Source organism: Anguilla anguilla, chromosome 12, assembly GCF_013347855.1.
Source record: "Anguilla anguilla isolate fAngAng1 chromosome 12, fAngAng1.pri, whole genome shotgun sequence".
Taxonomy (NCBI): Eukaryota; Metazoa; Chordata; class Actinopteri; order Anguilliformes; family Anguillidae; genus Anguilla; species Anguilla anguilla.
In genome coordinates this window covers 11,693,832-11,719,438 of record NC_049212.1, presented here as the reverse complement: position 1 = coordinate 11,719,438, position 25,607 = coordinate 11,693,832, and the positions used below count along the sequence as shown (strand labels likewise).

The window sequence follows — 25,607 nt, the reverse complement described above, 5'->3', positions numbered from 1 at the left end:
GCAGTTATATAACATTTAACTTATACAAAAATGTTAAATAAAAAACTTAATTAACTAATCATGGTCTTCAGTCAGGACAAAGTAGAATCAGGTGTTTACGTGCTGAGCCAAAACAACAACCTGCAACCACACTGGGCCTTTTCACATGAGACTGCGCACCCCTTGCTTCGTATGGATGCATTTTTCTTTTTTACTGCAGTGATACTCAATCCTGGTTCTGGGGAGCTACAGTGTCTGCTGGCGTTTGTTTTTTCCTTAAGATCAGCGACTGAGTCAGACTCGGTGACCTGAGTTAACAGTGCAATCAACTGCTTTAACTGATCAATCGCTATGCTGCTGAAGTTCTGAGCTACAACGAAAGCCAGCAGACCTTGTAGCTCTCCAGGACCACTGGCTCAAATACATGCTTTTCATAGCATTTAAATGTTCACTCTCCTTCCGAACTCTGCCCATATTAGATCAACTAATTAATGTTATAAATATCTCAATTAGAAACTGAAGTGTACAATTAGCCACTTGACTGTCGCATTGGAGTGCCAATGGGGACCCTTGGAGGATAACAATTGAAATGCAACTTTAAATCCCTGCAGGTCACATGATGCAGTCTGACTTATCCATTAAATATAGAGGTACTGCTGTTGTAAATCCCCTGTGTATTTGCTGTAAGTATTGCATATTTATGTTTCGAGGTCTTGCTTTGAAAGGTGTTTTTTTTTTTTTTGAATGACACACACATTTCTTCATTCTTTCATCTTTTTATAATTAAAAACATTCTATTGAAACACAATAGATTATGACAATGTGTACAAATAAAATAAAAATGGACTTTCCCTATTCATGACCTGCTTTGGATGGACACAATTGTGAAGTGAGTTGGGGAATAAAAGGACAATCGACATCACAACAAATAATTATAGTAAACATTCAAGAACTGGCTTCTTTCTTTCTAGTGAAAGAAAAAAATCAGATTTTGTTGGCAAAAAAAAAATAAATGGCAGAAGCTTTCCTTCACAGTTTGTAAATCCTTCTGGTAAAATGGTGTGAAGTGTGTTCATTGTCCAACTGGAGGTTCCACTGAAAGATAATTTTTCCTTACAAAAAATTCACTCGGTCCACTTATCAGTCCTGAAGGGATCTGCCAATCGCACACTGTTCATTGTGCATTTTCCTTTTTTTTTTTTTTTTTGCAGCTGACTGAGGGCATTAGGTTTACTTTGAGAACTAAGAACTGTTGACGGCCTTCGTTATGACACCATGAGACATGAGCTAAACCAATCCCCGCTCAGCCAATCCCTTTTCGATCTCTACTTTTTCAAGTTGGAACCATTTACAGTTCATTAGGTTTGTCAGTATTGTGGTTTTGAAAGTGATGCATTAAAAAAAAAAAAAAAAAACATTTTCAACCAACCAACCAAAAAAATAAAATAAATCCTGTAAAAATAAATCTATAAAATAGATTGAACATACTAGCTATCCTCCAAACATTTGCAAGTGTTTAGCATTTCTTGTTTACATTTACATACATTTTTCTGTCTCCTTTCACTTTTTCTCCTTTGATATTAAGGTTGAGCTACTGTAAATCGTGGGTATGGAAACATTGCTTTGTGGAACTGTGGTTTCAGCACATCACTTTCAAATAAAGACAAATAACCTGAGAAGTTATACATGATTTCAATAAACTATAATTAATCTGTTGATTGAGAACTCAGCATAAAGTACAGGAGTATTTCAGTTGTTTAGCAAATCTAAAAAATGCGAGACAAGCAATCAATGCATGAACATTTCCCAGATGAGATCCTATTAGCTATAAAACAGTGTTTTTGTGCTTGGGTAAGTCAACTTCTTTTTTTTTTTTTCTTCTTCTTTTTTTTTTACCAATACATGATTTGTCTCAGTGGAATGGGGGCTGTCTGGGTGACACGTCTTGTCAGCTTCTTACAGCTTCACCATGCTGCGTGTCCATTGACCTTGACTGTGCTTGCGTTCTGCCATCTTCTCATCCTCCTTATCCCCCTTATCACCACTACAAGCCTTCTCCGTGATCCAGGCCCATGTCTCTCACACCAGCTCTGTGCGGCCGCCCCCTTCCTCTCCCTCTTCCTCCATCTCCTCTTCCTCGTCCTCATCCTCTTCCTCGTCTTCCTCCTCCTCTTCCGTCCCGTCCAGCGAGTCGTCCGCTCCCCCCAGCATGGCCTGCTGCATGGCCAGGGTGGCGGAATCTGACGAGAGAGGCTGGAGGCCGTCCCCAGCCATGGATCCTGTGGGACAGGGGGATGCATGTCGGCCAATCAGATGCACAGTTCAAACGAAATTACGCAGTCATTTTAGTTTTCAATTACCATGGTAATTAAACAATTCTGCTGAATTTTATGTTTCCATTTTTTTCCCTCCAATTTTGATGCATCTGAAATGTAGCTCTTTCCCATCACTAGTGTTCTCAGTCAATTCAATTGATTGTGCTATTGTTCTGGTTAGCACGCTAAATTATAAAGGGACAGTCTTTACATAGATGCAAAGCACTTAGACTGATCAATGCCTTGTATCTGACCTTACAGTGGAGTACGCAGAGGTGGTTCAGAATAAGGCTATTTGCACCTTTATAAAATAAGCAGTTGGACTGAAATATCAAATATGCTTTCCATATCACTCAGAAAATGAATGGTCTAAAGACCAGAGCAGAATACTGTCACTGTATGTGTGGTTCATGTTGTGAAGAGGTAGTGTGACATGGAAACTTTGGGACTCCATTGTCTACTTTGCCACTTAATCAAAATTACTTTCACAGCTTTGCCATAAACTTGTACAAACCCATTGCATGGTCCACAGTAATGTTCCACCTATCCTGTGTGAACACATTCACTACTGGTGTGATGTCAAACAAGCTACAGTATTGGGAATCTTTTATAATGATGCTGTTCCTTATGACATCATTTATATAAGTCAAATTTCTGCTTTGAGAATATGAGATACTATCGATTTGTTCATTTTGTACATTGCGTCATTCTGCATTTTACCACGATGACCCCACTCAAGCTGATGTAATCTTATGATTTTCTTGTTACTACTGCTGTAACGTTTGACCAGTTTCTCTAGCCCCCAATGAGAAAGCACCGAGCAACTGGAGACAGGGTAAGGAACTGGGATGGCATCAAGGAGTGCAACTGAATTCCACAGGAGACAAAACCTGCTGTGTTTGTTCAGATGGCACAGTTCAGGTGACATTTCCTGATTTCCTGTCTGATTCTGGGTCTCGCTGGTGTCAGCAACGTAACAAGGAAGTGAACGAGGAGGAGACTGACCGTCAGAGTTGTTGGCGGAGTTTGGGCCATGCTTCTGGGCGATGCCTGACATGATGGAGTCAGGCCAGAAGCGCTGGGTGGGCCGGTGCTGGGACTTCATCTTCTTGGCCTTGGGCGCGGGCTCGGGGTTACTGGCGTCCAGCATGGGCTGCAGGATCCGCCTGCGGGCATTAATGAACCTGCCCAGAGGGAGACGGGAAAGCAGTGCATTGTGGGTGCTCTACAACACTGGTCATACATCCTCACATCACTTTTAAATATTACATGTCACTTTATCAGTTTCTACATCTATTTAGATGTGATATTGCATATTTTAGTCTGTGTGTTGATCTACGATTACAGAGATGCTAACACCTGAGACTAAATAAAATAAAAGACAGAATTTGTCTAAAGCAGTTGTTCTCATGTTCTGTCTTTTCTTGATAGCATGCACAGCTAATTCTGACATAATGGAGCTTAAGGCATTATATAATTTGTCTAAACATGGAAAGCGCATATAATGCATTGCGAAAGTGATTTCCCCTGTTATTGCATATCTGTCACATTGAATGGCTTTCCGAATCTTTAACTTTAATCTTTAAACTGCAGCCAAACACTACCTATAATTTGATATTAGTCTTTCACATCACTGTGGAGGACTTTTAGCCTACTCTTCTTTGCAGAACTGCTTTAATTCAGACAAATTGGTAGGTTATCCCTTTGTCCAATATTACATTTTGACAATTTGAAACCATTGTGTGACACATTCAGTAATATAGGAAATTAGGAAGGGGCAAATACTTTTTCATGCACTGTAATTGAGAAAAATTAACACCTTGTTAAAATTATGGGATTGCAATTGTGGTTGAAATATATGGAAACCAGCATACACGGGGGGCTCCAGGAACAAAGTTGAGAACCCACTGGTGTGAAGAATTATGACAATTTTACAACACCTCTAGAGGGCGCCAGATTACTGTGAAAGACAGAACAGTTTCAGGAACTGCTGCATTATGGAAGGCTGTAAAAGTCCACGATATAGTTCTGTGAGAGGATGAAACTCGAGGAAGTGTTTTTACTATAAGCACTAACTCTTCTGAGGACAGACAAATATCTTTGACAAGTGCAAAATAGCAATAAAAGAAAATGTCAATCAAAGGGGAACAGTAATTCAAAGCCAGAAGGAGAGCCACACTATTTCTTGTCATCATAATTTTACCATTTATAAAGGATTCTCACCAGTTGTTGACTTGTAGTAAGGTCAGGTTTGTTTGTCCTGCTATCTGTCTCTTCTCATCCTCTGTAGGGTATGGATGCTAAGGATGAAAGAGGAGAACTACTCAATTCAAATCTCAATTCCTCTGGCAACTGGAATCTAATTCAGTACCTCACATGAATCCAACAAAGACACCAAATAGTAATAAAACAGTTTATTTATCTCCTTCATAGTCTTCACAATGAAAGCTATTCCATAATGGTCTGTCCAGGAGTCTAAATAGTGCACATACAGTTTTGGGGAAGCAGTGTAGTATAATGGGCAAGGAGCTGGTCTTGTAACCACAAGGTCACAGGTTCGATTCGGCCTGGACACTGACTCTTTACACTACAAGTACCTTGAGCATGGTAGTTAACCTGCTTTGCTTCAGTATATAATACATTGAATTTGCATTGTATAGTAAGTGCATTGTAAGTCGCTCTGGATAAGAGCATCTGCTAAATGCCTGCAATGTAACCCCTGCATCCAGCCCACTGCTCACCATGAGGTGCTGGAAAAGCCAGGAGCGCATAATGTTGGTGGCCTGCTTCGGAAGCACCCCCCGCTTGTTCTTTGACTTCTTATCGTCCCCTTCCAGGAGGGCGGCGAGGTCCAGGTTTACCTTGGGGGAAGAATATGGGGGAGTTGTGCGTTACCATAGAAACAGAGACCTCCCGTCACTACAGAAAGAAGGGGGATCAATCAGGCAACAACAACCACACCCTAACAACTCCTGCCTCAATCCACCCACACAAGAACCACATACAAAATATCCATATGCAAATTTTTCAAAACCATGCAAAATATTTTCAGTCTTTTGAATGAACTGATTTGACATTTAAGTTCTATTTATTTCCCGTAAATTGTTTTCATGGTGGAAGTGCTCTAACATTTAAATCACCTGCTTTATCCTTCACAGCAAGTCTTCCCTGAGTGTTACTCAGAATGCATGCTGGATTGTTCTCCGTTGCTGTATTGTCATCCACACACTTTGAATGTGTTGAGTGCACATTTTTTCAAGCTGGTGTTCTGAACACAGTAGGACAATTCTCCATTGTTACAAAACTCCTCTTGTCATTGAGTGTAAGCCAAGTACTTGCAAGAAGGTTCGGCGGGGGGGATTTAACATACAACCCAAACTTTAAAGTTAACTGAGCAGTGAATAGCAGCCTGGTAGGTTTCAAAGGAGTCAGTCACAGTCACATGCCTTCAGAAGGAGCACAATTTGGATGAGAGAGTCAAAGCCATTATGAGCGCAACACTGATGTGAATTATCTCAGTGGGAAACGCTTCAACAGCACCAATTAAACAGGCCAAGGAGGACGTATTTAAGGTCTTTTCAAAACCATCTGCGATACACTGCAACTCGAGTCTTCACCCTATCTAACACTGTCACCAAAAATTTATAAATAGGATAGTTTTGTGTGCCGTATTTTACCAAGATTACCAAGTATTAACAAGCTTTAGGTGCTAATCATTGCTAGTCAATGAGATCATTCACAAATCACAATTACTACTCATCTGGCAGGAACAAAATAATCAAAACGAGATAAATCCAACAGTTAGTTCCATTGATAGAATCTCTTCCATTAAGTCAAAAATGTTTAAAAAGATTATAATCGCATGCACATCCATTAAATTGTGGTTAAGTGCAGAACAAACAAATTTGCAATCAAATCAAGAAAGAGACAGCACATTATTGTAATTCTCCAAGATGAATTTCATTTATTTGAGCATTGGCAAAATGGAAAATTTACATCAAAGATGGGGCCTGACAAAAATCTTTGATGATGAAACTGAATATGTGTATAAAAAATATACATACAGTCCACTGATACAATATCTAGAAGGTTTTTAGGTCTACGTCCAATCAATGTTTGTGCTTGACTTTGACTTTCTTTACACAGTTTGGTTAGTTAATTTAAATAATTTCAAAATAACTCAAATATTTACATTTTATTGTGAGTCTAAGTAAAGTACAATTTTTTTATTGAATGCAACCCATCAATGAATAGTGTTATGAAAGTACAACAAGTAAATACAAACAAATGACCAAATAAAGGGTAGATAGGCTAAATAAATTAAAGAAATACATTTTAAAAGTTCAGAAAGTACAGGCTGGCTGATGACATTGAAATGTATTTTACTGCTAAGTACCAGTAAAACAGAGCTGGTTGCCATTACAGGCATGTGTCACATGGAAAACTCTCCTTCCCTACCCCCAACTCTAAGAACATGGGTTCCAGAACCAGGATAAATGAATTAGCAAAGCAGTGGGAGAATGTCATTTCCAAGCAGTTGTTCGGGATGTACAGTAGCTTTTTTTTCTAGGATGCATGCGGTGGAACTGCTTGGTGGGATGCCAAGATATCCAAGAAAGCCATGGCTGACTGTCAAACACAGGCTCATATGGTCAAATCCTTAACAAAGACTTTGTGCTCCCCCCACCTTATCTTTATACCCTGGCTTTCTCATTTCTCAGGTATACATGTGAAATATCAGATTTATCCGACATCTCTGGGATCTCCGTTTGAACACAAGTTGTTTTTTTTTTATTACTTAGGCAATTAAATAATCGATGTGTTTAGTATATACTGTTTTGTACAAATGAATATTCAGGCAATAATTGATGTTTTCTGTAATTGTTGTTTTTATTTTTTATTTTTCAAACCCCTTGTTACTGATGTCCAAATTGGGGGAGGGGTCAACAATTTACAGTAAATCCCAGCCCTGAATTACAAACCCAAGAGCGAATGTGTCAAATTTGCTTGCAAAATTCATAGTCTGTTTTAAAACCTGTCAAAGACATATATTATGCTGTATTATACCCCCTACATTATATTCTGCTGAATTACTTTTAATAATCCCTAGGCAAGGTTTTTTCTATTTTCTTTTTGGCTTCACCATTGAATATCCTGGTATACTGAGCACTACTCTTCCCCTTCAGTCCTGCAGTATAGCAAATCTGATTGCCAGAAGTCACAATTATAGACTACTATAAGCAGATAACATTTGACATCATTTATATATTGCACATTAATATATTAAATTGCATTACAGCTATGTACATTTTTCCCTATTAGTAAAAGTGATTTTAGGTGTTTAACCAGTCATATACTGAAGTGAATTACGCATGTTAGGCCAGGTAGGACCTTACAATCATAATTTCTCTTTCACTGCAGAAAATGTTTCTCTGGCACAAGTGCAGCAACATCATAGAGTCAAAGGCAATATGTACTTTTTCTTCCTGGTTCACGGCAGATTTATTCTTCGGAAGAGAAAGGTTTGCGCTGTGTATTTGGGGCAGGGCTCAAACCCTCACCTGTGCATTTTGGATCTGGATGGTTCCCTGGGGTAACGCCTGGGTCAAAACCTGCCCGTGTGATGTCACCATGGCAACAGGCTGATATAATGTCCCACCTGGATGAAAGACAGTCGGTAGAAGGGTAGTATCATAAGAAAATTATTCAATTCAATTCAAATTTATGTGTATGATGCTTTTTACAGAGAAGTGTCACAAAGACGCTTTACAGAGTAGCAAATTAATCCGGCTCACCTGAAAACAACAGTGCATGCTGAAATAAATCTAGCATGCTATTAAATAACATTAACGATTTTTATAAGGCTTCTCAATCGGTATCTTTGTAGCTGTAGTGTTGTATAAAATCAAAATCCCCAGCTTCAGCTGTTCATATTGTAGCAGATGAGTCATTAAATTACTCATAAATTAATCATTAATACTCCATTAATGTTGTGTTTTGCTGGATATTTATGAAATGATTACACTCACATCAGGGTTTAAAACTCAAGTGGCATCATAACCATTTCTTACAGGACCTGTACTATGGCCACATTTAAAAATGTAACTGTTCAGAATTTTCTATTTTTGCGCTCTTTCAGTACCATGCTGCAATAGTGTGTGCTAGCTGTGTACCACCTAAAATGTTAGAAGTAAGCTTATGTAAATAATATACAACTTAATAGCTAAATCATGATCTCAAGAAACTAAGTTTATCATGGCAAAACAAAAAGATCATTGGCTGTTTAAATAAGAAACAGCTGGTGGATTGACTCTACTGTATCAACATGCTGCAGAATCAGAATTGTAATATTCTTTGCGTGTTCTCATGTTCTAAGCCTAATGCAAATTTTAAAAATGCTTAACAGAAGGATGATTATGAAAACATTTTTGATGTATTTTTTTATTTACATTCCTATTGTAAGTTCATGCATCACTAAGCTTTTTCTCTATACAAGGAGTCCTCAAAACAGGACATGCTTGCCGTGAGAGAGAGACAAGGTGTCCACCTTTAGCAACTGCCCATCAGATACTCATTCTGAAGGCCAACTCACCTGATACTACTTGTGAGTTTATGGTGGTCATGGCAACGCTCCCTTGTTGTAAGGGACTGGTGGGTACCACAATGCCTGAGGGGTTGATGGAACTGGAGACTGTCGTCATGGAAGCAGATGAGGTTTGCAGCATGTCCTTTGAGGGATAAAGAGAAAAACAAACCGAATCAAGATAGGTGTAAAATGTAGGCTTTTATGTACGGGACTTCATTAAGGTACTTCACTAAACAAAGATATGAATGCAATATGGATGGCTAAATAGGGATGTAGGTGCACTTCACACACAGTCTGCTGGATGTTTTGTCTGCCAAAAGAAATGGCAAGCTGCTATTTCTCATCATCCAAAGAGTGTGCAACATTCAAGGGGTTATCCAAAGACAAAAAGCACTTCACCTCTCAATACTCGCATTGACACAGCTTAAGAAATCAAAATCTTTCTTAAAATTGAGGTGACATATTTTTGTCTTTAGATAACTTCCAGGGTGCCCTCCCTTCCATTTTGTTTTGGATTAAAGGAAATAGCTGCTTAGAATAAGGTCACTTTAGGGTACGTTCACTCTCACTGGACCGTTACAAGAGGTGTTCGTTTTGAAGCTCAGCATTAAGCATGAACTCAGCAAGGTGAGGATTCATTAAAATATGTTTAATTTTCCAAACCAAGCAGTTTTAACTGTTAACACCCTCGTTTGACATCTCTGAATACCGAACACAAGTGCATCAACCGTTAAAACATGTCAAATCTATTTATTTGATTTAATTTGGTAATTATTATCAAAGATATCAATTATTAATTAAATCACCGTTGATAGGCAGAGCAAACTGTTTGGATCAAACGTTATCAAATCAAATTTTAAAACCAGATTAAAATTAAGGAATTTATTAAATCATAACAAATATTCCCATGTAATCTAAAGACGAGGTCCTTAAAGCAAAGGTTACAGACATGGACAGTCACACAAGAAATGAATGAACAAAGATACCAAAACAAACAGTAACTTATTTGTCCAAAAGTAATCCAAAATGTAAAAACTGAATGAGCAGAATATTCCAAAAAATCTAGAGATGAAATATAGAACACCAAACATAGATGCAGAACTCAGATGCCCGCTTCCAAGTTGCCCAAAAACTAACTTAACTAAAAAAAAAAAGCCACATATTTTAACTGGTGAAAAAGAGGAGGGGGCAGGGGCATGGACGCACACACACACACACAGACAGACACACACACACGCAGACACAGGCTCATTTGGGACCTTATACAGAAATAAAGCATTTTATACCCTCAGAGAAAGGACTGCATAGAAACGACTTATACTGATACTGATGTAGGGCAGTTGTAAGTATAAGCAAAGCAAGAGGCTACTTTTCTCTATATGCATTGCACCACACCACATTCAGTCTGGTGCAGACACGCACAATGAAAGAGGGACTGAGAAAAACAAGGAGGTCAGAGTCGGCTCCAGACGGTCTTGACTGCAGCGATGCTCAGGAATCATTTTCGCCAGGTCAGCGGGGGCATCGCGGCTTATTGCAGCTCTCAATCTGAGCACTGTCCCAGTCCAGAGGAGCCACTTTTAGGCATATCAACAGTACAAATCAGGATTTTGACAAGGACAAAAAGAAAAAAACAGTAATAACTGCTGGATTCCATTCACAACTGCTTCAGTCATTTACTATTACTTCTGGTACTCCGGTACAAACTATTTCCACTGATGGTTTTTTTTTCTAAATTTGATTCTTTAAGTGTTTCCCCGTTTTATCCAATTTTTTATTGCCTGCAAGCCAGTGACTATACCACATGCTAAAGCAGGGACAGAGGTTTGAGGACAGGTATGGCATGTCTCACTGTTGACAGATGGCAACCTGCAAATTGCATGGTGAAGATGATACAGCACATTAATCTTTACACACTGTGTCTTACAGCTATTACTGCAGTAGATATTGCCACTATTTCTGCCACTAACTGCTACAGTAGCACTGCTGTTATTGCTACAGTAGTTGTAGGGTTTTTATAAAAATTGAGCCTTTCCTCTGTCTTGAGCCTTTCCTCTGGTTATTGCAACTACTGGTGCATTGACCTTGTCCAACGTGATTTGCGACCTGAAAAAGACATAATTGTTTGAAACATGTCTTCTACTGCAAGGTTCAATTCTGAGTGTTCTAACCACCAAACGTTTGCTCAAATTCCACTGCTGGACACAGGCTGTAAATGGCAGTTGGAAAGGCTATACAGCACAACATGGGAGGTCAAAGCTGCACGGACTGGTTTGAAACCCCATTTTTGGGGAGTGAGACAATCTTTCAAAGAAATTACCCTCCAGGAATACCAGGCTGTGGACATACCAGGTGGAAGGGGAGGGTCCTACCCTGTTCATTAAACAGTGTCATTTATAGTATAGTACCTCTTACTAATATCATTTCCTCAACATTCCGGTTATGTGTTTTGGAAATTAAAGTCTTGTTTTGTCCTTCCTGTGACATAATGCAAATCCTTACAGCACTTCTGAGAGCAATGTAACAGGGAGAGAGTAATTATTTTTGTACCATTAAAAAATGAACATCTGCTTTTCATTTTTTAAATGTATTCCTTGTATACTCATCGCCTATACTACTATTTATTGACACTATTCAGTGCAACCATACAACGCATAATGAATAACCAGGAAAAGTAGGAAAAAATTAAAGCTTCATAACAATATGTCTATTACAATTATAATACATTATGCATATTATATATGGCATAAAGAGCTCGTTGATGAATGAACCACAGCGGGTTATTAATAAGGGCCAATGGGAACAAGGGAAGGGCAAAGACAATTCCAGAAAACAAAAAAACTGTTCCGTCGTAACCACAATCTCTTCAGACAAACTCAGACGTCTCAAGAAATTAGCCCCCGCTCCTCATTACCGCGTCTCACAGTAATTATTTTGGCTTTAAAAAAACAATTAAACATAAAAAAGACGGCAGGCTTTCCATCTCATTAGGCTCACGCATTGTGCGTGTGGGAAAAGTGTCAAAGGAGACGGACACGTCAATCTTCGGGGACCCACACCACTCCTCCAATGTCTCCTTTGTTCTTCGGCGCTCTTTAGATTCATCCCCAATCTCATTTTCTCATTATCTCTTTCTCTGGAATTGAAAATAAGTCTCCGTCGTCTCCTTTTATTTTTAAGCGTGCATCATTTTGTGATGTATCTCGATGGACAGATGTACCTGGTTACCTTGGAAACGTGCATAAAATTCCCCGAAGTTCTCATTTTCCTGCGCAACCTTTGATAAATAAATAAATAAATAAATAAATATCAAATCTCTGCTGTGTGCTGTGTGAATGCCAAGGGAATTCCAGACTTGCATACTGTATGAGTGTGCAGAAAGGAAACTTGGTTCCCTTATCAAAACAAATCCACTCATTTGCTTTCGAAGTCTGGCCCAATTGGATATAAGAGTTGGAGCAGGCTGGGCGGGGGTGCTAAGAGTAGGAATATCTTACTGTGGCAGGGCTCAGTTTGTGGGAGAGGTTCGGGGCAGTCTGAGGACCACGCCTACTGGTTAAGTAGGCACACACACCTGGAGTGCGTCAGTAATTAATCCAGGTACTTAAAGTGTGCTTTCTTCCCAGTAGGTGTCTGTGACCGAGAGAGAGAGGAATGTACCAGCACAGGAAAAGACTGGAAAGTGTTGTGCAGTTTCGTTATTTTGTATTTGATATTTTAGTTTTTGTGTTGCTTTTTTCCCGTGAGGGTGAAGGGTGAAGCTGTTTTGTTTGTTTTGTAGAGACTGGATTCTCTCTCTCTAAAGTGCTAAATAATGACCAGAAAATCCTGGATTCTCGTATCTCCCTATGTCCAACTCTACTGTTCAGAAAAGGGGTGTAGCGGTGTGTGACACTAACCAAGGAAGAGCATAAGCTTCACAGTAGTGTAAAAGACCTGCCGTAGCATATATTATGAGGTCACAAAATGCTACAGGTAGTGTTCTTGTTTCACTATCAGGTAATACAAGCTTAGTAAAATAAATACTAATTGTGCACATTATAAACGGTTACTATTGTCCACACAATAATTTCAAGCCAATACTCTTTCATAACTGTACAATACACACTGTATATGCATATATGCATATACTCTATGAATGTGGGGGGTGTTGTTTGTGTGTATTCTAAACAGAGAATGTTCAAAAGTTTTTTTTTTTTTTAAATATATCAAAGTCTCAAGGGTGGGGAATTCACTCAATTCCCAGGACAATATGCGATTTGCTTGCAGTACCAAAACCAACCAGAGGAGCGCTCTCACCTGATGCAGGTTGAGGGACGTTTGCGATGGGGAGTAAGGTCCTCCCAGGTCATTCCTCAGCAGGTTATCGCTGTGCATCTTAGTCTTAAGGCAAGTGATGTATCGATTGCAGAAGTCTTTGCAGAGTTCATTGACCTTCTCGAGCTCCAACAAGTGGATGCGGAGAACCTGGATGGCCTTCACCATCTGAGGAGAGAAAAGAGAGGCAAGTCCATTATAATGCCATAAGGGTCTCCACAGGGTCACCTGCTATCCGACAAGATTCCTTTAAAAACAGTGACTTCCAAACAGCAAAAACTTGAGTCTTAGGCATAAAAATCTTAGAGTTATATGGCTTTATGAAACATAATATAGTGGATATTATTATATTCAAACAATAAATGTAATTGTTGTTAGAACTTATGTGTCAAATAACCTAAATGTCATTCTTTAAACTTAATGTGTCAAGTAACCATAAATATTTAAAAATACTGAAAGTGCATTTAAGACATTTTGTGAATACGTTTCCTAAAACTCTTTTTACCCAACCCCACAGTGAGCTTTCAAAGTCAGTACCCAAGGGCAGGGGAATGGCGGAAAATGTGCGTCTCCAAAGACGGGATAAATCTGGCAATTACTGCAGCTCATTTACTCCGGGCCAGAGGCCGTCCCTCTCGGTGCCCGGCCGCGCAGTATAACTGTCCTGGCAGAGACTTACAGCACAGCGCGCCAGGGCTTCCTGCACCCAGCGCCTCATAAAGCACACAGACACGCACTTCAACTGAATGAGCTCTCATTGGACCAGTGGCCCTGTAATGATGAGCGCGGCACAGATACGAGCCGCCCGCCCCCTGAATTGTAATCACAGCTGAGTATCACAAAAGGGAGAGCAAGGGGCTCGGGGAAAGGGAAGACAGAAGGAGAGTATGGTGCAGTTTCATGAAAAGGGATCATTGATTCAATTGTACCCTGAGGCGTCGATTCTCCTGTACAGTCACACAGACTTGCTACCGCAGCAATTTCTTGATTATGGTTTAGCATCTTGGGCTGCATAAGTAAGTGTCACACTGCTTTAACTCTGTTTGGGTCATTGAGAATTAGCTATTGTGCAAAAGAGGTGTGGAGTGATGCTCTCAGCCTCCATCAGCTGGGGGTGCTGTAATGGTAAGTGTGTGTGTGTGTGTGTGTGTGTGTGTGTGTGTGTGTGCGTGTGTGTGTGTGTGTGCGTGTGCCTGTGCCTGTGTGTGTGTGTGTGTGTGTGTGTGTGTGTGTGTGTGTGTGTGTGTGCTTGTGTGAGCATGCGCATACTCGTATTGATAAAAGACAAGGGTCAAAACACAAACTGACCAGGTTGTCCAGTTCAGGGTCCTCGCTGAAGAAAGGCTTGTGGTCCTGCTCCTGCTGGTGGACGAAGTTCTCAATGTCTACATCGAAGCTAGCGGAGGTTATGCACTCTGACCCCTGAGTGGCCTGCTCACACTTCTCAAACAGCAGCGCCAGCAGGGGAAACAGGGGGTGTCTGGGAAAGGTCAGGAGGTTGTCAACTCTTTTGCGTGACAAATTTAATAAATATTTAGCAAACTTTTTTTTTTGGTGAGAACAATTGTTCATCAGTTAAATTTGATGTTTTACACTACAATTATAACAGACAGGTGCAGAACAATATCAGGGAACAGAGCAGACATTCTGAATATGTTTGACATATTTCTGCAAACTGCAAAATTCAAACCTCAAAAATCACAATGCACATTTCGAAGAAGAATCGATGTCCACATTAACAATTTATTTCATGCATTTTGATTTAATACAGATATTTATTAGAGTGCATGTTAAAGAAAAACATGTTTGGCATGACAAAATAGGTGTTGTGAGCACAGGTGATCTTAGAGTGCATGGGGGAGGGCAGTGTGTCTGGAGAAGGAGAGGGAGGTCTGTTGTCTGGGGGCACAGGAGGCTGAGCAGGAGGCCAGGTCTCTGGCTGAACCCCACTACCCTCAGTAGCAGCCTTCCATAGCTCCATGTATTACACTCCAATCTAACTCATCCGGCTCTAATGCAGTTCCTTCCAGGGTATGTGTGAGGAATATTAAACAGGGTGGAATCCACAGATCCTCCATAAACATTCTGAGGACCAGTTACAGCTCACACACACACACACACACACACACACACACAACCTGGCATAGGCTGTAAGGATCTTCAGGAAAACAGCAAATCTGGAAATTGCTGTAATGTAATGTGATGCAATTCACACCTCTATAAAGAGTAACACTGGAAAGCCCTGGAAAGCACTGTCATGAAGAGCACTTATTCCCAAGGCCCGGATCTAGGGGCAGGGGGCATTACCTTCTTAACCCATTACCTTCCATTACCTTCTCTTCCTCAGCTATTTAGCTGAGGAAGAGAGCAAAGAGGAGTCCTAGTTACAACTACCATATCAAAATGCCTTATAAACACAAAAAGTGGATCTCAGAAGAGAAAAGAGAAACTGTACCAGGAAAGAAAGGTACCCAAGTTGCCAGGGCTGGATTGCTTTTTATAAAAGCAATCACCAAACTCGCAACTTAACCGTGTCACAAAGTGTCTGACTAACAACGCAGCAGTGCTAACCAGTAAACCTTGATCATATATTTTGAATACGGATAACCGTAACCCACATGCGTTTCTTTAAGATGGATAGATAGCTAGTTCACATTTTTAGACCCAGATCTGCTGAGCCACTCGCCATGAATTAGGTGCTAAATTGGGAGGCTCAAGCTCCCTTAACTCGTGTATTCACAGCTCATTCAAATTAATGTTCATTCAAAAGCACTTTCTTTTTGAATGCCACAATGCTGCCAATGGCTGTGTAAATATTATGATCAATAAACAACACAAATGTCAGACCAATATCTGCATTTATAGAACGCAGTGTATTTTCCCTCTGCATTTTCACTCTTCTTGTCTGTGCAAAAAATGCAGAATCTGATATTGAGTCTGATATTAACCTCTTAATGCACCACAGGGAAATATGGCAGGCAACAAGTCTGCCACAGGAACTCTAGGGTCAGTGCACTCAACACAGCCTCAGCCAGTCCAAATCCTCTCCTCTTTAGGCCTGTGATCCAGGCCTTTTATTAGGTCCAGTGGTTAGGTAATGGCCACAGCTGCAGTGATTACAGTGCAGCACCGCTGTGGCCATACCTGTGTGTGGACATAAATATTAAAGAAGTAGATTACATATAAGAATAGTAAAAGCAGTACTACTCAGTTATATTCTCATGTCATAAAATTCTTATCAGTATTTTCTACTATAATCAGTTTTTCAAACCAAGAGAACCTTATAAAGGGTGGAAAAAAATGAGTTTTAAATTGATAAGCACACCCAATTTGCATTTCTCTCAACTTTCAAAGTGCGAGGATTTTGTGTGGTGGCAATTTATGGAACTCTCTCTCCCCCAATTGAAAAGCATTTATCCTTTTAATTCTAATCTGCAGATTAAACTTTGAACTGAATGCAGACATTCACAATAGTCATCACAAATAATTCCAGGTTCAAAACAAAACCTATTGAATAAAATTGAAAATGTATTGTTAAAAACTTCATTTCATGTTTTCTGCTGGATTGTGTCTAGTGCTGCACAGGATTTTGTGCTCATTGACACACAGAGACAGAGTGGCAGTGAGAGAGCGGGACGAAGGGAGGGAAAGAGAGAGAGAGAAAGAGGGGAGAGAGATTTCTTAACCCGCAGGCTCCCCCAGGCTGGCTGACTCTATCAAAGGGAGCCCTGACTCTCTGAGGAGCTCTGGGTCTCAACCCCAGGCATGGAAAGGCTTTGACAACACTAGGCCTCTGGGGGCATGCTGGGGAGTCACAGAACCCTACAGAGCAGGTGGGAGACTCAGCCAATCACAGGCAGGACTCAGCCAATCACAGGCAGGGATTAATTATTTAAAAAATGTGTCCTGTTTGCTTCAATTTGTTTTGATGGGCAGGCTCATTAAAAGGAATATTATATTCTCGTTCAAAAGCATGGCTTTCAGCTTCAGTTTGAAACATGGAGGTTAATTTCTTTAATCGATGCCATATGTATTTATAATTTTTGAGCAATGATTAATTTAAAAAAGGGGTGGGAATCGATTGCAGTATGAATTTAAAGTTCAGCCTCAGGGAGATGAATCAATGTCCCATCCTAGTTACCATAGTGGTCCTCGTTCTGGATCTGTGTTGTTTTTTAGTTGCAAAAATACTCAAAAAATACATTTTGGATTTATCATTTTTGGTTTTTTGAGGCAGCTTGTAAAGCAAATAAATAGGGTATTAGCTGCACATCCAGGTAAAGAACCATGCGCAGTGGCTTTGAAGCCATCCTCCTGTACTAAAGGAAGAGCTCAGTATAAAGGTTTGATAGACTAGAAATAAAGTGGCAAGAAATCCATCAAAATGCAGTGCACCATACCCTCCAGTAGGTACCGTAGAATGCCAAGTACAAAGACAGTAGGAATCACATCTTAAAACTGTTATGATCAATTGACAGAGGATACAAACCTCAAACTGTATGCCAATTATTTAATGGAACCATTATGTTACTACCACTGTCAGCTAAACTACTGGTTTTTATTTGAAACAACATCTATGGAATAAAAACCCTTTATAAACTTAAAGAATTTAAAATTCATACAGTCATATCAAAAAAGACACTTTCACAGTTTTTGACTTCTCAGACAGACAACAGGAAGTAGTCAGGAAAAGTACAAGCTCATGCTTGCTGGAAGTCCAAACCAAACTGATGATGCATGGGGTGAGATGTGCAAGGTGTGACAGTCATCTGCGTACCTGTAAACAGCTTGCTTGTCCGACTCCAGCTGGGCCTGAGGGTCAAGGGTCACACTGACTGGGGTGGCCCCTGCTGCCGAGGACGCCGGGATGTGGACCGGCTGGGCCTTGGAGTTTGGTTGAGTAGTGCCTGTCATCTAGGTAACACCAACACACCAAAAGCAATGTCACCCACTGTACGAGCCTTTTTTCTCTCTGCACAACACTGTACTTGCAGAACATTTTTTCCTTTCCTGGAGCCGGAAAGAAAGGATAAGATAAGTCGCACTCCTTATTGCGCCTCGTTTGAACACCTGCCGGAAAATGCCAGAAGGAAATTTATCTTTTGCAGAAGTTGGAATTCATCTCGCAGTCATGTGCCTGTATCAACACGTTCGCTTTATCCTGAAGATAGCGCCCCCACACACTAGCCCTCCCCTGTGTTCTCATGGGCTTAAAGCCAGACTGTCACCTTTATCGGATTTTGGCCTGATTTATTTTTTCCCCCAAATATTTCCTTTCACAGCTTCTTGCTCCCATTAAGAATTAAAGCTCTTTATTGAGGTATGTAAGTTCTTACACATAAAAGGTATCCTACAGCAGGCTGTAGTCTGTTTTAACTGTATTTATATTTTTGAATAGAAAAAGAGAGATTTTTAATAGAAATTTTCGAATGTTTGCAGCACAAGTAAACAAGAATGATTCATCCATTGGTTCAAATAACATGGTAATATTCCAATTTATTTAAACTGGGCTTTCTATATGTACCTTGCAGTGCGCCAGGGGGCATTGTCATGCTGACACAGGAAAGGGCCTTCCCCAAACTTTTGGGGAAGCACAGATCCTTCTAGAATGACAAATTATGCTGTAGCACTAAGATTAGCCATCACTGGAACTAAGGGGCCTAGCCCAAACCATGAAAAACAACCCCAGCCCCAGATACTTTTGGTCATATAGTGTATGTATACCCAACCTTACTACTACCTCTAAACATGAAAAGCCTTCCAGTAAACATCCATTAAGCTCCTCAATGCACTAATACTGGAACTTATTTTTTTGTTTGTTTCTCACATTACAGTTAAAGCTAGGATTGGTGTTAGCTAACCTGATCCTGTTTTACTTGACAAGTGTTCGTACCTGTTGACTTTCTTGGTATGATGGCGGGGGGACACTCTGTGTGGCCATCATTGTTAGTGCAGGTGCTGGGGGCACATGTTGCATCATGGGATAGCTTCACATTGAGACCTTACAGAAAAAAAATGTAAGCAGTAAAATAGCTGGATTTAAACAAATTGAAGCCTACCCTTTTCTGAGTTTGACTACAGGCATATGCTGCAATTAAAAAAACTGTATTAAAAAAGCAAAGATAAGTTTGATTGGTAACACTCCTTTTACAATGCCTCAATTATTAGTAAAATAACCCAATACAATTAAATGGAAAATACTTCAGAGAGAATATTTCAGTTACCAAGTATTTATAGTGGAAAATGATCAAGTACCTGATTAGTATTTGGCAAAATCACTGGGAAAGGAATGGCATATTTGTATTCTAACAGAATTACACATTTTTTACAAATTTTACTCAACCAGAATATCTAAAATATATTGTCATGGTTTTGGCTGATACCACCATTTCTTTTCCTTCCTCCGCCTTTTCTTCAGTTATTACGGCCATTGGTTTTTCATGCGCCTTTTCTTCAGTTATTACAGCCATTGAGTTCTCCATTTTGTTGACTGAATTATACACATGCAAATTTCTTTTTACAATTTGCACCTGTTGGCATTCTATTTAAACCTCGAGCAAGCCGATAAGCTTTGCTTCAGTGTCACTTACGTTGCACGAGAGCCGGTAATCTATCAAGCGAGGTAAAAGGTAAAAGGTAAAAGGTAAAAGGTAAAAGGTAAAAGGTAAAAGGTAGAGAGTTGTGATACTGGATTGTTGTGGCTATAAAATTAGCACAACAGTCTTTAGCTAATAGGTTGTTGGTAACAAGTTAGTGCCCCAACCTGAACTCAGAATTCTTTCTTTAGGGTGTTACTTTTCAGCCTCGGTTTGAGGTCTGTTTTCTTTGAGTTGTAAGTATGCAGGGTACTTGCAATGGAGAATTCTCCATGGGGTTCTACCAGTCAGTGCATTTGTCTCTCTCGTGAACCTCACAGTGGGCAGGGGCTGCCCTTTCTGTGGTGCCAGAGGGACAATTTTCCACTGATTCACAGACTGTGTTAGGCTGGGTACATCATGAGCTCATTAAACCGTTAGTCACTGGACTAATTAACATCCAGTTGAACAGGGGCTGGTCTCTAAGCTGGGGGTGGGCCATGGACAGGGTCCCTGAGGGTGGACCTCTGCATAGCCAGTGTCAAAATAATCGCCTGACAATGAACATCCCTAAGGTGAGGTAATACAGACCCACAATCTCACTGGTTCACTTGGCTCCCACCGGCTTATCTGCCCATGATGCCTACCAGACCTCCATTCTGCCAAGTCTGGTCCTGTACTTGCATGCCTGTACTTCCAGGTCAAGCCTCCTGTCTGTTCTGCCCCCCCATTGCAGAAATGAGCTTCCTACTTCCTCTTTCTTTCTTTCTTTCTTTCAATTTCATATTGGATAGTGTTATAGTTATAACTGCAAAGATAGGTTACCTATCTAGTGGTACTTTTTTACAATGCAAACTGTTGTTTGTTAGGTTAACTTATTCATTACAAAATACCATATTTTTGTATTCTTTATATTCTCCACTATTTGCTTAGTACAGTAATGCAATGCATGCTCACATAATCATTTAATATGTACATGCATTGCATGTCAGTCCGTTTACTGCATGTATAACAAAGTTTACTGAACTGCACAGCTAACCATTAACCATTCAGTGTTATTGGCTGTCTGCATACAGTATACACACAATATACATTTACCACCCTGTCTGCAAACAATATAGTCTATACACCAACGTCTACTGCCTTGTCAACACAAGCTATGCTCAAGTTAATTTACCATCATGTCTATGTACAACATGCATCTCAAACAATTTACTGCCCTGCCTGCATAAAAAATGGAGTCAACATCTACCGCCCTGTGTACACGCACATGCACATGCTGTAAACACTGGATTCACTTAGCACAGCTACAGCACACTCATTAATTTCAGAAAGACAAACTACAAAACCACCGTTTAAGTTTGTGGTTTTAAATGATGCAATTATCTTCCAGCGTAAAACATCTGCTTACTGTTTTACTGGAAAGCAGAGCAGGGTAGGTTGGGTTTTTGGAACGATGATTTTCAAGGAGACTCAGACTACTCAGACTGCTCTTTCTAAAACATTTCCTCGACTCCCAGCAGAACCAGCCCCCCCCCCCCCCCCCCCCCCCCCCCTCCCCCCCACCCACCAAAACAATAACCGTAAATATACACCCCCCAGAAAGTTACGGTGTGTGTCTTACAGACGTTCAGCATCCTCTCACACTCCCCTCACCGAGCATATTTTACGAGTCAGCAGAGTGAAGCTTTATCTCGTTAATGTTTATTGCACCGCACTGTACAGGGCAGTGATTAGAAAAAGTTCCCTTGTAAATATGAAATGATGATTTATGCCTGCGCAGTACTGAACCTACAGAATAGCAGGGGGCTGGACTCCCCCCGCCGACTCCATGGGGGTGGGGTGGAGGGCAACGGGGGGTAAATATGAAGCAATCTACCATGGTTTGTTTTTGTTTTTTTCCAGGACAGTACTGAAGAGACTCCTGGAGAGCTCAACCTAGTGATGAGTGAGGCTTCATGATCACAACAATGCGTGGGGCCAATGCGTTCAAACAGGGAACTTGTACAACACTGGAAAACAACATTCTAAAACTGCATAAGCAATCGCATAAACCCTCTTAGTGCTTTGCTGTGCAGTGTGTGAAAGTATTTTGTTCATGAAGGTTCACTATCAGTTACACAGCTTGACCCCTGACCTGCAACCCCCCCAAGCCTTCACCTTTCACCTTTCACCTTTCAGCCAAAAAGGGACGCATCTCTGTGCTAAATGTGTATATAGCAAGCAAAGGGAATACACACATTGAAATGTAAGGAGTGTTCACACTCGGTCATCCAAAAAAGTGATTTTCAAAAAAATCATTCCGTGTTAGAAATTGCAGTACAAAACAGCTGAAGGTGGTTTCACTGGTAACCAGTGAAATGTTATGTTTTAAACAACTTTGGATTGCATAGTAAGCGCATTCAACCGCTTGAATCAATATACCAGCGGTAAAATGATTTAAGTACCAGCTTGGTCACTGTAGCAGTCGGGCCGTAGGAGAACAGATTGGTCTCAGCTGGTGGAGAGAGCACACGCACCTGGGTTGCGTTGGCTAATCAGCCCAGGTGCTTAAAGGTGCGCTGCTCTCTGCAGTTCGGGGCCGAGACCGGAAGCAAGTTTCTTTATTTGAGTTTGATTTAATTTCAGTTTTGTTTCACACTTCCTATCAATGTATCAAACGGTTGGTTGTGACACACCTCTTGTTTTGGATATGTCTTTGATCGATTTTATTTGGATTTTCTTAGATTTATTGGCACTGAGGGTTAATTGGTCCTCATGTTAAGGGACAACAGCATCAGATTCAAAATGGAAATTCCACTCCTAGAATCATCTCTAGGCCATTTGTCGGCTTTCTTGTACTGTACATTCCTGTGCATTAACTAATTATGCAAAGACACAGCTGGCCAAGAAACAGCTGAGCAGTCAATTGTCCAATTATTTGTTGTCCTAAAATGGGGGACTGCATAAAAACATCCTACAATAATATGTATGAAAATACCCTCAAATTAAATCTGACAGTCTGCTCTTAGCCCTCATATACACTGTTTTATTTCAAATCTAATGTGCAAGAGTACAGAACCTAAAACAACAAAATTGTGTTTAAATGCACACTCCACTGTATATTTCAGGAAACCAAGAGAGTGTCTCCAAATTAGCTATTAATTCCCATTTTTCTATGAGTTTTGATCACCTAACTCCAACCCCTGTCTTGAGAAGTTGCAACTTTGTGGGCTCCACCGGTTGTCAGTGGAGGGAATAACATGCCTGGCAATTGAGCACACCTGAGAATAATCAGGCAATTAGTGCACCTATATAAAGGGTCTGGTGGAGTGTTTAAACCTCTTTCTCCCAAAGCATTTAAAAAGGCAGTTTTCACCTGGGTGTACTACTCTAAAATAAAGCCTTATAACTTTGTGGCAACACACCGCAGAGAGCCTATGGCATTATTTGAAGTGCACGTGTGCCTCCAAGACTATGTATTAAAATTTATGAAATTTTAATTATTCATGGTATACACAACATTTACATAAAAATGCAACTGTACTGTTTATTTCACAAATTTCACTTGAGCTAGCATCAAAATTATTATATACTGTCAAAACATTTTTTTAAATTGTGTAGGTAACTGAAAACAGTGAAATTTTGTAATGGTGTTTCCAAGATGTTGAAAAACCTCCCCAAATTGCACATTTTGTATAAGGTTTGGATAATGTTTTCAACACCACAAAACTGGCAGGAATTATAACTGAAAACTAATATTACTAAATCGTAAACATCAAAAAAAAATTATCTGCGCTATTTGCACAAAAAGCTCAAGCAACTAGGTGAACTACTAGCCGAACTTGATAGGTCATGCTGAAAAGCTGTTGTACGAGTGGCGTACAAATAAAGATAATACAAAACGCACTTTTACTGTGAACTTAAATGCCCTCCAGTGGGGCCATAGCTTTGTCAAGGACCCCATCTTCTAGCAAAACCTCCACTTTATAAACATGAAAATGAAGCCTCTAATTGTGATCCGCTTGTTTGAGCTCTTCTGTCCCAGCTCAAAACCTTTTTCTCCGATCTGCCATAATTATAAATACATTTTAAAGCACAATGGCAAATTGTTAGGAGAACCAGCTGGCTTTTCGACCGCACACAGTCACTCACAATCTGCATGACTCAGAGTCCCCCCTGGCAGTGTGCAGTTAGATCACTGGACCCATTGACACCAATCAGGGCTCATTTCAAAGGATACAGTCTTGTTTGATTTGTTCTGCGACCTGATTGACTTAAAAGTAAACCCATTGCTGTTTATAAAAGCAAATGTCTGATACAAAATACCATTGCATTAAAGAGAGCATGGCATTGTCAGATAAACCTGCCATGTTCTAAATGGATTCTTGTTGGGTTGAGTTGAAAATAGCACCTGACCTAGCTAACAGCATTAGCTGGAATACGAGGAGAGGCATTTTGGATTACAGACACAAGTACATAGGCAAAGGAGCCAGTTTTGTATATTCAGAAAGTGAATGCAATTTCAAGTACATTACATATGAACATTTAAAACTTTTTTCTGAATGATTTATTTGAACTGAGGTACTGTTCCAAAAGCTGGTAAGGTATACAACTTTTTCATGCAAAAAATAAATGAAACCAGGTAACCATAGAAAGGACAAAGTTTTATGATGTGGGTCACTGGCTTAACTACTGGAATTTAATTTCTGAAAGCATCTGAAATGACCACACAAAATGAAATAAAAAAATATACCAGATATCTTAATCCAAGTATGATATTTAAGTGCTTAGAAATATTTTTTTAATTATCTAGTATTTTAAAATAAACTAAATTGAATAATTTTATTTGCACATGTATCTTCCTCATAAATATTGGACATTTGAATGCCCTCAAAATATTTGAAATGATTATTTGACCCAGGTCTGAATGCAACCCAGACTGAGGTGGTTCAATTAAATAGTTTGCTTTTGGAAAGGCTTCTAATTTTGTGACGTTCTCCCCGTTACGATGGTCATGACCACCCCAGAATACTCAACACACTTAAGAATGATGCTTGCCTCAACCCAACAGGGGGCGCTGTTCACCCTGATCTGATCCCACGGCTTTGGAAGGCTACGGGGCACTCAAAAACTATCATCTATTTATGGATCACAGAGGTAATGGTGTCATCCGACACATCAACACCTGCGGCTCCACAATATTTCATTTTTAGACATCTGAGAAGTATGTGAAAGATGACACCACAGAGGTTTCTGGCAGTGAACGTGAAGAACAGAAACTACAGCAGATTCCGAGTATTACAAACTGGATAGTCCGTGCCTGTAATTAGTAAACTGATTGCTAACTGTGACTGTGTGCTTCCTCTGCATTGTTTTCCGTTGAAGGGCATCTTTAGCATAATCGGTCCTCATTTTAATTGCAAATCCATTGAGTAGGTTGGCAATCAAATGGAAAATTACACATTAATTGATGAAACTGGAGATTAAAGGATTCCAATTATTGTGCAGTATTTTGGGCAGCCCTTGAAGTGTCAATCCCATAATAGGTGCATTACCAAATTCCACAAATTAACAGACAAAAATCAGCAAATGCACTGACAGGTATGCTCTGAAACTGTATCACATGCAGGTGACAGCACAAAAGGGTGCCTGAAGGTATGCACATGTCCGTACACACACCCACACACACAAACACAATCACACACACACGCACGCACACACAAATGCACAAACCCAATCACACACACAGACACCCGCGCACACACACATACGTACACAAACACAAATACACAATCACACACAGAGAAGCACAGACACACACACACACACGCAATCACACACAGATAAGCACAC

The 25,607-nt window shown here is 40.1% G+C and overlaps 1 protein-coding gene across 2 annotated transcripts in view; it reads right to left on the bottom strand.

The window, feature by feature from the left end:
- Positions 1-1,063: 1,063 nt before the first annotated feature.
- The window catches only part of LOC118210270 (homeobox protein PKNOX2-like), a 57,449-nt gene continuing 32,905 nt past the window's right edge, over positions 1,064-25,607 (bottom strand). For both annotated transcript variants that reach the window (XM_035386300.1, XM_035386301.1), the window contains exons 3-12: positions 19,091-19,198; positions 17,975-18,111; positions 14,506-14,677; positions 13,180-13,365; positions 8,887-9,022; positions 7,856-7,953; positions 5,036-5,155; positions 4,518-4,594; positions 3,300-3,478; positions 1,064-2,258 (exon numbers count right to left, since the gene is read on the bottom strand). In XM_035386300.1, the coding sequence (XP_035242191.1) occupies positions 2,059-2,258; positions 3,300-3,478; positions 4,518-4,594; positions 5,036-5,155; positions 7,856-7,953; positions 8,887-9,022; positions 13,180-13,365; positions 14,506-14,677; positions 17,975-18,111; positions 19,091-19,177 (1,392 nt within the window). In that variant the 5' untranslated portion in view covers positions 19,178-19,198 and the 3' untranslated portion in view covers positions 1,064-2,058. The remainder of the gene's footprint in view (positions 2,259-3,299; positions 3,479-4,517; positions 4,595-5,035; positions 5,156-7,855; positions 7,954-8,886; positions 9,023-13,179; positions 13,366-14,505; positions 14,678-17,974; positions 18,112-19,090; positions 19,199-25,607) is intronic.